This window comes from Poecile atricapillus, chromosome W (assembly GCF_030490865.1).
Source record: "Poecile atricapillus isolate bPoeAtr1 chromosome W, bPoeAtr1.hap1, whole genome shotgun sequence".
NCBI lineage: Eukaryota > Metazoa > Chordata > Aves > Passeriformes > Paridae > Poecile > Poecile atricapillus.
In genome coordinates, this window is record NC_081288.1 from 29,327,071 (window position 1) to 29,339,667 (window position 12,597).

Below are 12,597 nucleotides of genomic sequence, written 5' to 3' on the forward strand. Positions count from 1 at the left end.
GTTTTTTTTAGAGCTGGCGATCTCCACAGTGGTGCTGTGCAAAGATTTTGGGGGGGTTTTGCATTTTGTTTCCTTGTTTTGTTTCTATAAGTCAAGCTTTTGGCTGATTGCACAGGAAATCAACTGCTATGGGCATTCACTTCAATGGGCGAATTTTAAACGAGCCACCAGGGACTGGCTGCTGCTGAGTTCAAAGAGAAAGAGACATCCAAAAACTCTAGCCAAGCCAAATTATGGTGGGAAATATCAGATACAAATACAAAGAGGAGAAAACTGGAGGCACAGCAGGGTGAAAGACAGATACAGCTTGATTTTTGTGTCTATATTAGGTCACATTGAGGTGAGGTTAATATAGAAAATTTAAAAAAAAACAGCCAACCAAATCAAAACCAGATAAAATCTCCATAATTTTGTGAAGGGGAGTTTGTTGAACATTAGGAAACATATTCTGTTGTTGGTGTTCTATGAGTTGTGTGCAATAATCTTGGGAAATTTAATGTGATACTTGACAAAATATTGTGAAAAGTGTTAGGAAGAATAGTGGTATGCAGGGCAGAAGGTGAGCAAAAGCTAAGCTCCTGCAATCATTCCTCTTTTTTTTCCTTTTCCCAGTGATTTCAAGAGTTCCCAGGCTCAGATAACTCCAAGACACAGACCCAAACCCCGCTTCAGAGTCAAGGTAAAGAGTTTGTGCTCATAAAAATGTAAAAAAAAATAGGAGGGGAGGAGGAATTTCAAGGGACAGAATAGAAGTCTAAACTTCAGTGTTGCTTCCCCCCAGCATACATGTGAATAGCAGACACCCGAAAAGAAGACTAGAGAAAGATTGCCATCTTCTGGAAGGATAAATATCTGCCATTATTCAGAATATTAAATATACTATAAGCATATATTTTTTTAACCATAGCATATTTCTGATAAATTTATTTCCCAACATGAATTCTTATCTATATAAAACTAATTCAGTTTAACTTCATCGATATATATGCCATGAACCCAGCTTTAGAAACTGATAGAGAATCTTGGGTTTTAATGATATTCTAACTGAGCTTAAAATGAGGAAGGTGTTAAGGATTATCAGTAGAGAAGGACTCATCTATTCCTGAGATTGTAAACCAGGCTTTTTTCTTTTTTCTTTTTTCTTTTTTTTTTTTAACTGAGCATTTGGAACTTAAATTTAAGGTGTCTGGATGTGGACAGACTGAAGAAAGAAAAAACAAATCACTCTTCTTTTAAAAGGCATCAGCTGTTGTTCTACCTACTTCAGTAAATTAAGTACATCTGTTCCAAACAGAACTTTTTGTTAATCAAAAACCTGCAGGCAGTCCATGGGGCACAGGGACATTTAGCATTGCTTTCAGTTAGTCCGTCTTAGAAATGCTTATCTATATTAGAGGAGTTTATACAGCAACTGGGATTAAAATAACCACTGAGCTGCTGCCCATTCTGCTCAGGGCAGGAAGGGTCAGGAGCCTGGGATAGCACAGCCCATGTACTGGACCATGAACTTCTCCGTCTGTTGCCCGTGCTGTGTGAGGCTGTCACAGGCTGTGCTGTCACCGAGAGCTGTTCCTGCACTGCACTCTGGGCTCTGGTGTTGGACATGGGGGATGAGAATGGATGGACCACTGGCTTCTTGTGTCTTGGCAGAGCAGCATGCAGGGAATCTGCCTCCTTCACTCCCAGTGATGGTACGAGCTTCTCCCTCTTGGCACAGGGCAAAGTGCTTGTGGAGAAGACAGGATGTGTCTTCCTTTGGGACGTTCCCCTCCCTTGCAGTTTGATTCAGTGGAGCTCTGCTCCATGGCATCTAGTACGTTCTCATGAGAGGTGAAGTTGTTCTTACTTCTCATGGGTTTGGTGGCAAACAAGTATTTTGAGAACCTTTAAACTTTCAGGACAAGAGCTCAGACTTTGTGTGAATGTGAATCTGTCTCTTCTTACTAGGTTCCCAAATTCATCTAAGGTGAACCACCTGGGATTTGCAGTGACCTTCACATTTTGGTAAAAGCTGCCACTACAAGTGGCACTGACAATCTACCTCATTCTCCTATGCTTTGACTATTGGCTTGACTTGTTGCTGTTTCAAATAGCTCCTTTGTGGTAATGATGCCATGGTGTCAGTCTGCCACTCAGCAGCTCTTCTGCTAAGGGGCTTCTTTTGGCATCAAAATTTCCAGCGCCCGTGGGGAGAGCTGCATTGATACCTCTTCAGGGACTGAAATCTCCAGTCCTCAGAGCAGATGCAGTTGAAGAAACTTTCTTCTTTCAATTTTTTTTTTTTTTTTTTTTTTTTTTTTTTTTATTCTGCCCTTTCTGCAACTATATCAGGTGTGGCCAGGAAGGTACCCTAGGGCTGGGATGCTTTTGGTCTTTGCCATTCTGCAGAGACAGTGCACAGTGCAAGGGGTGACCTGATGCCAAGGGGGCTGGCAGCGTCCAAGCGAAGGTCACTCCTCCCCTGTAGCATTGGCCAAAGCTGCCATCTTCCTCCATGCAAGCTCCCAAAGAGCTACCACAAGGGGATGGCTGGAATCTTTTAGTGTTTTAAAGAAACTTTCTACTCAGTTAATAGAGGTCACTCTTCTGCACTTAATCCCAACCCACAGCACCAATCACTTCCCATATAATCTCCCAGAACAGCTGTGCTGTGATTGCATTGTGGATTACAAAATGACCATTTTCCACAAAACAGCTGCTGATCAGAAGGATAGCATTTAATAATCACTGGCGAGGCGAAGGAGGAGGGGACCAGACAAAGAAGGAAGGGATTTTGCAGCAATTTGGTTTCTTGGAGGATATAGAGATGAACAAAACAGCAGACAAAGTGTGAGTCCCACTTCTGTGCTCTTCATCCAAATTACCAGGACTTCAAAGACTTGCTGCTAAGGTAAATTCAACTATCATTCCTTTTGGGGCTATCTAGATATTATGGTTGGCTATTATCAGTAAGTGCTTGGCTTTTGTGGAGGGAAGCTTTTCTAACAATGTTTTCAGGAAGTAGTTCAGATTTGCTTCTCATTCCATATGTCTTTTGCATCCTTGATCCACTTCCTGCTCTGACTCATTTGTTTCTTGCATTTTTTATGTCTTTTCCTTAACACTCTTCCTGAAATTATACGGCCTTTCAACTACTGTCATAAATCAACTGGAGAGAATCTTTTTCCCACTATTGAAGATTTAAATTAGAAAGATGATTTTTGTAAATATTGTGAGTGGAATTTTTTGTTAAATTAAAGCATTAGCAGCCCAAAACCTGATGACAGAAAATCTTATAATTAAGCATTGATGAAAAACTCAAAAATTTTGTGTGCTGAAGTTTTCAATTTTCAGGTGAAAAATTATGTATTTGAGAAAGGAATTTTTTCTGTAATTTCCTTTTCAGTCATAAGCCAAATTTTCCACCAAAAAAACTTTCAGTGAGAAGTATGCCACTAATCTTAGCCAGAAACTCTTCCTAGCAGGTGTCTACTCTGTGAAAATGGTGATATTCAACATACCTTCAAATCATGAAAGTCATTAGTTATGGCATCACTGAGACATTACCATCTACATGGTTTAGAAAGAAATGTCCTGGTGAAGAGACAAAAGAAGCCAGAGTATGAAACAATACAGGAAAATTTCAGGAACTGAGTATTTTCTTTCTTTCAATGAGGGTTTTCAGGGTCAGGCACTGCTTTCTCAGTGTGATGAGATGCTAATAAGGTCCTGCTTTTCAAGAGGAGCTTCAGCACCCTCTTTGTTGACCATGTTTCCAAACTTGCTGGTTAGCAGCAAAAATTATTCTAACTGCACCACTTTTATCTGTGGTGCAGTCACAAACAATGCAGAGCTGGGTCTTGTATTGTTTATTTATAGTGATGTCCACAGAATGCTGGGTCTTTCTCACGCCTTCAGTGCTGGGTGAGTCAGCCGGAGTTAAGTGAAGACGACCAGCAGTAGGCAGCGTCTGTGCAAATGGAATCTATTCAGGGGTAAATAGATTTTCAGAGTCATAAATAGGAAAGGGTGGGAGTATCTGGATGATGTTGTGCCAAACCTAAGGGAGTGCCACGTGGGAAGAGACATGCATTGATTACATGAAAGTTGATGTGTGGGTAGATGACATCTAATCAATCTGTGGAGTGATATTTTGGGGTTCACAGGAGTCAGTGCAGGGTTTTGCAGGAACCTTAAAGTCTTTGTCTTCCCTCTGAGTGAGAAAGTCTCTGGTTCACAAACTGCTTTCTCAATTACTTGTAATGATGAGATGAAATCAGTAAGAATGTGGCAACATTCACTCCTATAAGAAACAAAACCTTTGGCACTTTGTGTGAAAGCAGAGACACTGCCATCCCACCACCCTACCAAGTTTCTGATGTGCATGCAGATGAGAGCTCAGGTGGAAGGAAGGTGCTGCTCTATGGCTTGTACTTAAGATGCCAGGTCTGGACAGCTGGGTGTCCTCTCTGAGCCGGTCACTGCTTTGATGTGTGACCTTCAGCAATATAGGAACATTTTCCTGCCTTTCCCCACTGAGAAATCACTATACTCTCTACCTCCCTATGTACAGTAATGAGCTGCTTGAAAAAATGTTTTGGGACACTTGGCAGCAAGATTTCTCATTTAGTTGGAGAGAGCATTCATTGTATTTCATGTAAAGGCAACACATGGTATTCAGAGAAGTTGGTTAACAGTTTCTCCCTTTCATCTCTGAGATGGATGAATGTGATGTTCCTTTCATTTTGCTCATGTGCTCATGTGCTCAGACACTTCAATGCACTCAGCCCTGCTATGTCACCCTCTCTTCCCCAGTACAGATATTCAGCATACTTTGAAATGGTTGAAGCTGACCTATTGGTCCACTGCCCTGGCTTTCAAGAAATGGTTCTTCCATGCTGGGTGAGCTGTTGGGATGTTGTGAGGAGGGCAGAGTGCTCATAACCCCTCCCCACAGATGCATGCTGGGAAAAGGTGGGATGCATAAGGCTGTGTGGGACAACTGGAGGGTGTGACGGTGTCTCGTGTCTGTGTGTTGTAGATGGAGCTGCTGAAGGGACTGCCATTGCGCCGTACTTTCCTGGCTGTCATCCTGAACCTGCTGGCCCTCACCCTCTCCACCACTGCCTTGCTGGGCAGCTACTGGTGCACTGGGACCCAGAAAGTACCCAAGCCTTTGTGTGGGAAGAACAAAGCCTCCCAGTGCGTGGGTGTCCCCATGCCATCTGATGAAGATACAAGCAATGTTTCATCTGAGGACACAGTGCATTACAGCTGGGAGACTGGAGATGACCGCTTTGCCTTCAGATACTTCCACACAGGGATGTGGCTTTCCTGTGAAGAGAGCATGGAAGGACCAGGTAGTGTGTTTCCCAGACAGCCACAACTTATTGCCTTGTATTTACTCCACAGAAGTTTGAAACTGAAAGGTGGGAGGCTGAGAACACCTAGGAGAAAAGTCTTCTTCCTTTTCCTAGATGGTATCAGCCGTATGCACTGGTGTGGTCAATATATTTCTGTCCTTCACTGGAATGTTCACAGAGCAGGGAATTGGATGGAGAATGGTTGACCCTAGTGTGCCCTTTGGTCTGAAATAGGGGCTGTGAAGTGCAAGTGATGGTGGTGGTGGCTGTGACTTTATGATGGCACTATTCATCCTGATGGGAACTTCCATGAGCCCCCCTTTCCCTTTCCCTTTCCCGTTCTCTTTCCCCGTATCTCCATTCCTATACACAGCTTACTTCATGTTCCTCAGGGTAAATTTGTGCATGTCCTCTCAGAAATTTAAGTACAGTGATTTTATGCAGATGTTAATTTTTAGCTATCACTATGAGGACAAACAATAGTCGGTTTTCTTAAATCAGCAAACAGAGTAGTTTTGTGTTATTAAACAGAGATTGGGCTTTTCTTAAAAAAATAATAAAATAAAACAGAGAAAGAGATTTACTACCTTACAGATTAAGAGAAAACCTTACAGAGAGAACCTGAGGGATCTGAACCCAAAGGAACTAAAGCTAGGAGGCAAATTCACCTGAGGATTAGAGCTGAAATATGTAATTGTTCTTAGTTTTTGTGATATTGTGACAGGTTTCATTTGTGATTTTTGACCATGTGGGACTGGCACTGTAAATCCTGAAGTGCCAGGGACTGATTGTGCAACCTGTATTAGAATCATTTAGTGCTTCCCTTCACCCTTGATTTGTTGCTGCCCAGACCTGCTCAAGTCCTTCTGCTGGAACCTGTGCCAGGCCAGCACAGGTGGGTGCTCTGCAGTGCTCAGATGCCCTTTACTGCCTGGCACACCCATCAAGGATCAGGACTAATCCAGAAGGTGGCCAACACAGAGATTTGTATCTAAATGTAGAGTGATGAAAGTCACTTGCATCAGGGCCATTCCCCTAAGCCCACCACCCTCTCTTCAGCTCTGCCCAAGTGCAAACATCTCACCTTCTTTAACCAAGCCATCCTTCCACTATAGTATTTTTCATCTCTGTTGCTGTCAGAGTTTGAAAATAAATAACTGGTGAAGAAAAGCAGACAGAAGGAGGGGTTGAAGCAGAAGGGAATGCTTGAAACTCTCATGTCCTAACAAGTGGGCTGCTTTTTGTTACGAGCATTTCCAGATGGGCTGTGGAAGGAGATGTGTTTATTTAGGACTGGTTTGGGTTGGGTTGTGTTTCCATGATGCTTGTGGGAATGAAACTACATCCCTCGACTGATTTCTCTAAACGACTTTTCTGTCCACTGGGCAGTCCTGGAATAACCCCAGTGCCTGAAGGAACACAGAAAGTATGTAACATCTGGATTGCAGCAGAACATGGGGCAGAAGCACAGTCAGTCTGGGTCTCCTGCTTCCTGTAAATCAAGCACAACACACCCACTACTGTGCATCTTTGAAGCAACTGCATAGACAATAAAAACAACAAAAAAGGGACTACTCTGAACAAAAGGAGTTTGAGTTGAGCTGGAGAAAGGATTTCATTATTCAGGCTAATCTCAGGATCGGTTTAGATGAGCCATTACTGAATATCCTCATTAATGCTCTAGGTGAAGTAGCAAATTGCAAGTTAATGAGAACCGCAGATGGCACTAAACTGGGTATCATCCTGAGAGCTGTGGATGACAGAAGTAACACAGGAGATTTGAAAAGATTAGAACTGGGGATAGAAATTAAGAAAATGAGATTCTTACATGAAGCGGAAATGTCTGGGAGAAAATACTGTGCCAAGTGGACGAGAGGACCCGCAAATGCACTAATGCAGTATGCAGGGACAGAAATGTACAGATAATAATGATGGACCCTAAGCTGAGACAGTAGTTTGTGCCTGGCCAATATAAAAAGCCAAAGCAAATATTAATACAATTTGTTAAAATAACATGCCTGAAATGTGAGGACCAAGGACCATATTTCTGTATGAGTCTCTGCCACATAAGGGGGACTTGAATCTCTCTCACAAAGTATTTCACTTGTGAAGTTCTTTTTTTTTGCTTTCTTCTTTGAGAAGCAGTGCTAGAAATGCTCTTCTGAGATTAGGGTGTGTGGGAATTCAGCAGAAGTGGTGGATCTGCAATCTGTTACAAGCTACACCCTTAATAGATCTGATCATCAGTAATGTTCTGAATGAGTAGCAACAGATTTTTATATTCAGCAGAGGCTAGTAAGATTTATGAATTGCTGAAGCTTTTTTTCTGAAAAGGCCATTTCTAGTTTTGCAGGCAAATATTGCCTTCTCGTCCTTTACCTCAGTGAAAGTCTGGAAAGATAGTCAGAAAAAGACCAGAGGTGAGAAGGTCTGATGGGTAGATTCAGGGATGACTGGATGTATGCACTGAAAGGAGAGTGAGATGAAGATATTTTCTTTTCCCCTATGTTCCCTGCATTGTTTTATAAACTAAAAGCTTTGGTTTTGTGTTTCAGAAGAGAAATGCCGCAGCTTTATTGAGCTTTCGCCACCAGCTGAGAGAGGTAAGAGCAAATCCCTGTATTCCACTGTAGCTGTACAGTGCATCTCTTTGGGGCAGGGGGCATGCCGCATTTTGCCTGTGTGGGGACAGCAAGGTGAGTCCCCAAAGAGCCAGGCGTGAAATCCTGTCCTTGTGGTGACTAAAGGAACAAAGGTTTCCTCCCAGATGTTCACATAAGCCACTGTTATTTGTGACGTCAGTGCTAGAAATCTTATATTCCCTTCAGTATGAAGTGGGATGTAATAAGTTGTCTGGTCTGGGATTGTCATCTTGCTGTAGTAAAGGGGAAGAGGATGGATGCAGCCTCAGGGCAATCCCTCCCACACAGTTAACACCATGTTAACTCGGTTCTTCAGTTCTGGGGTCTAATATGATGAATCTGGAAGCTGAATCACCTCTTTGTGGGAAGTGAACAGGACATTTGAAAGTTATGCTTTCAAGGTGAAGTCCCTGCCTCATTAAATACAAAACTACATTTGGGTAGGAGAGATCACCCCTCCTGTCATTGTCACGTTTCAAATCACCCTGTGGATAGCTTCAAAATACTTTGATGTAAGTGTATATATGCTATGGAGATTCTACTTAATGAAGGCTTTTCAATTGGTGTGGGCTTGCTGACTATTCCCTGAGCTGGAAGCTGGAGGCAAGTCGTTTCAGAAGATGTTCATATGTGAAGGGAAAGGCCTGGGGTGCGGAGCCTGTGTCAGCATTCAAACCCTGAGAGCAAGGGTGTAATCAATGCTGGGGATTTGCAAGCGCCATTTTCAGCCCTTCCTGCACAAGGTATCATCTTAACATGACCGGTGTGGGTGCCATTGTGTAGCTGGGTTAGCACCGGACAAGGTGGTGTGGCTGCTGATTGTGGGATGGGCTGGCAGAGCTGGGTGTGTGCACAGCAGCTCCACAATACACAGACAACATTACAAGACCAAGTTACACATCATCAGTGGGAAGCCTGGACTCATGAGGGAAATGATGCAGAGGTCTCTGTATATGTGTGGTGCCTGCAACCTCCAGAATACTTTTGACAGTCTGACCTTTAATGAAAGATTCTTCTTGATGGTGCTGCAGCAAGCAAGCCAGCTCCTTTAAACAGGGAATGCAGCTCATCTATTTCTGCTAAAGAGCTAGGTGACTCTATGGCACTAATGATGTTGAGTATTCAAGTCATTGCCACATTAATGAGGGTTTTCTTCACACTCCTTTTCCCCAGCTGAATGTCTCCTCTCAGCCATTAATAGTTGCTAACAGTGGTATTCACAGTGCTGCTTCATTTGTCAGATTAATGTTTCTTCCTCAGTGAATCCTGTGCTTTTCCACAGCCCAGCATTACAGAGTGCCTTTCTTCATTCTCCTTCAATTCGTACTGCACAGCTGTAGAACTCAGCTCAGTTGTGGCCTCTCGTATCACTTAAATCCCACTCAAAATCCCAGCATGAAAGTACCTGCACTCTGTTCAAGAAGGAGGGTGAGTGGTCAGTGTTACTGCCCTGGCTGGATATCACCCCCAAGGAATGTACTTTCATTTTAATTGGGGTTTCAGTGAGAAATACAGGCTTGCAAGAGGCTTCCTAAATTTCAGAGGCCGTGTCCCAGACAGTCATGGATGCACCATATAGCTCTTAAGTAGCCGAGTCCCAGGTTAAAAGTTGTTTGCTTTCATTGTCATGATTAGAGCTCAGGTGTGTTCAACGCAAATCTTTGACCATTAGATTTTATGCTAATAGTCAACAGCTTCCCCTGTCATTTTCCTTTTGCTTTCCTCCTTGCTGTTTATGGATAATGCTGGCTTTTTTACAGAGGGCATTTTGGTTCCTCTCAGCTCTGCCATGCTAGAGGAGCCAAGACATCCTCTATGACAGGCACTCTGTCCTCTACAGCATCCATTGATCCCTTGCTCACAGGCTGGGGAGATTGCTTTTGGGTGTTTACTGTTTTCCTTCATTCCCTTCTATCCAAAGGACAACCTTTCAGGATTGGGTTGAGAGAGGGGAGTACTCTTCCTTGAACATGGTTTCATCCTGTATTCCTGTCAGGAATCCTGTGGCTGTCACTGGGATCAGAGATGCTGTACATCAGCTTGCTGCTCATCAGCTTCATCCTCCTGATGGTGGAAATTCTGCATACTGGCAATCCTGTCTGTGGGATGAAGCTCAATGCCTTTGCTGCTGTCTCCTCAGTGCTGTCAGGTAAGTGTAGTAGTGTAGTCTTGGAATCTCAGCACTGGACAGCCTGCTTTTCCACTCAAGACTGAAGTATGCTGATCTGGCTCCTGCTGTAACTTCTTTGCTTTGTCCTTTGTGTCCAGGTCTCCTTGGGATGGTGGCACACATGATGTACACTCAAGTCTTCCAGGCAACAGTTAATCTGGGACCGGAGGACTGGAGACCGCACACGTGGGACTATGGCTGGGCATTCTAGTATGTGAGCTCAGAAGCCATCTTCATCCCCCCACCATTAGAGCTTCAGCCATGTCACCCGCTTCCTCCTCCTTTCTTGACCTTCTGTGTGTTCCAAAGACTGTGTGTACCATGGTTCTCCTACTACTAATCTGTCTTTGCCTCACCCTGTTTTAATAAATGGTGGCTGAGATATTTAAATGAATAACTACCAAAGGACTGGGAAAACAATGGGGTCACACCTAAACAATTGCCTTCAGCCCTGCTGACTAATTAGGCTTGCCTCTCTGCTGGTTTGCCCTGTTTGGTCTCAACTCTTCCCTGTGTGCAGAGGCCAGTATCACACTTGCAATGATGCTCTCAAACACACCTTGTTTTTCTGCAGTTTTAGTAAGTTGCTTTGCTGGTGCTAGTTTGACATCTGCACTAACCAGTGTGGGGACAAAGGGCCTATTCCTGCAACACCAAGCATAGACATGTGCCTAAAGATGTTGGCACAGCTCGGCCCCCAACCAGCAGTCACACCATCCTCTCCAGTGCTGACCCAGCCATATAATGGCAGCTGCACTGGAGGCCAAGGTCATCTTAAGATGGTACTAAATGCAGGAAGGAGGGAAAGCAGGTAATAGACCACAGTGTCACTTGTGAGCCAGGAAGAGGAGGTGTGAAAAACAAGTGGGTCAGTGTGCCTTCCTCTAAAGGATAAACCAGCCAAGCACAGCTGACACGACATACCTGACTTGAAAAACACTTGCATGAGCCTTGCAGGTGCCCATGGAACGGGCAGATACAATTTGCAATGCTGTATTGACCACATCGATTCTTAAACACTCCAGTGCTGTGTGCCACCCATGGATATCAAATGCCAGGATGGCAACTTGGTTATGCTCAGGTAGACAAGCCTCATGGGCAGTAAGACACCGAGCAGCCCTGCAATGCAGAACTTGATTCTAAGCTGTGCTCTCCTGCTCTGACCAGTTACAGATGTTCCTGCTGCCTTTTTCCCTGTATCACCCCCTTCCCTGTCATAGGGATGACCAAAATTTATCCCACTGATCTAAGAAGAACCTTGTGGTGGGATAACCCCTAAGAACTGTAATGTTATGAGCCTTAGTCACTCTAGTTCGTGTCTGTGCCCAGTAGGTTCTGCCTGGCAAATCAGGGAGAATTGGGGTGTATCACAGTGTTCCTTAGTCTACATGGCTTTTCACAGCATGTGCTTCTTCTGTGTGTCTCTCGCAGCATGGCCTGGGCCTCCTTCACCTGCTGCATGGCCTCTGCTGTCACCACTCTCAATACCTACACCAAGACGATACTGGAGTTCAAAAGGAACCACATCAAGGGATATGATGGGACCCTCAAGGATCACCCTCAGCACCACCAATGCTTCATACAGCAAATAAGCAGCTACTATGAGCCCAAAGGCAAGGTCTTCCATTCAGTTTCTGAAGGAGTTGACTTCTACACTGATCTGCAGCAGAAAATGCTACAGCGGGAACCAGAGCTGGACCTGGATGAAGTCTTGGGCCAGACAATTGGGGAGGATCGCTGTTAGGGATGAGTGTACAGGGACAGAGCAGTGCGGTTTGGGATGCACAAGAGCTCTGAACCAAGCAATGGCACCACTGTTAGCAGGTTTTGTGGAGCTCTTCTTGTCTCTACAGGGAGTGAAGAGGAGGTGGGAACTGGGTCAGGGCAACTAGAGTAGAAGTTTGGGGATCCTCTGTGGTCGTATACAGTATGATAGGTGCCCTCATCTGACAAGGGTGAAACTGGAGGGACATGCTGGTGCCAGCTGTCTCTAAGCACTTTCAGAGTTGAGTCAGATGGCCTAATCCCAGTATTGCACTTGGGAACACAGTCAGTACCATCCAGATGGCAAATTGCACTGCTGGGTAGTGTCACACTGACCTTCCATCAACGCCTCCAGTTAAGTGCTATGGTGAAGACAATCAGTGTTCATATTGATCAGCTGCCACCCTCTCTGAACACCCTGTTTATTCTTAATTTTCAGACCCAAACTATTCTCCCTGCCCCCAGATTAAAAGTCCTGCTGCAGTAAGAATAGGGGGTAGCTTTCAGACATCTCTCTCCTCCTCTTTCCCATCTGTAATGACTCCCACATATTCCCTTCTTGCTTTTTTTTGCCCAAAAATCTCCCATTCTGAGGTACTTTGCTGTATGCATCTGTTTACTGTTTCTTCACAACCTTTAAGAATTTGGCAGGACTTTTGCTTTTTATGTTACTTCTATT

At 44.1% G+C, this 12,597-nt stretch overlaps 1 protein-coding gene across 3 annotated transcripts; it reads left to right on the forward strand.

The window, feature by feature from the left end:
- Positions 1–2,758: 2,758 nt before the first annotated feature.
- Positions 2,759–12,521, forward strand: LOC131591406 (germ cell-specific gene 1 protein-like). 3 transcript variants are annotated; one of them, XM_058862068.1, is made up of 7 exons: positions 2,759–2,890; positions 4,795–4,881; positions 5,021–5,339; positions 7,898–7,945; positions 9,981–10,133; positions 10,253–10,364; positions 11,586–12,521. In XM_058862068.1, the coding sequence occupies exons 2-7, from the start codon at positions 4,819–4,821 to the stop codon at positions 11,896–11,898; spliced, it is 1,008 nt and encodes a 335-aa protein (XP_058718051.1). In that variant the 5' UTR covers positions 2,759–2,890; positions 4,795–4,818; the 3' UTR covers positions 11,899–12,521. The 3 variants fall into 3 exon arrangements, with proteins under 3 accessions (XP_058718051.1, XP_058718052.1, XP_058718050.1); XM_058862069.1 differs by having other exon boundaries at positions 2,764–2,890; positions 4,800–4,881; XM_058862067.1 differs by lacking the exon at positions 2,759–2,890 and having other exon boundaries at positions 4,739–4,881.
- The last annotated feature ends 76 nt before the right edge of the window (positions 12,522–12,597 follow it).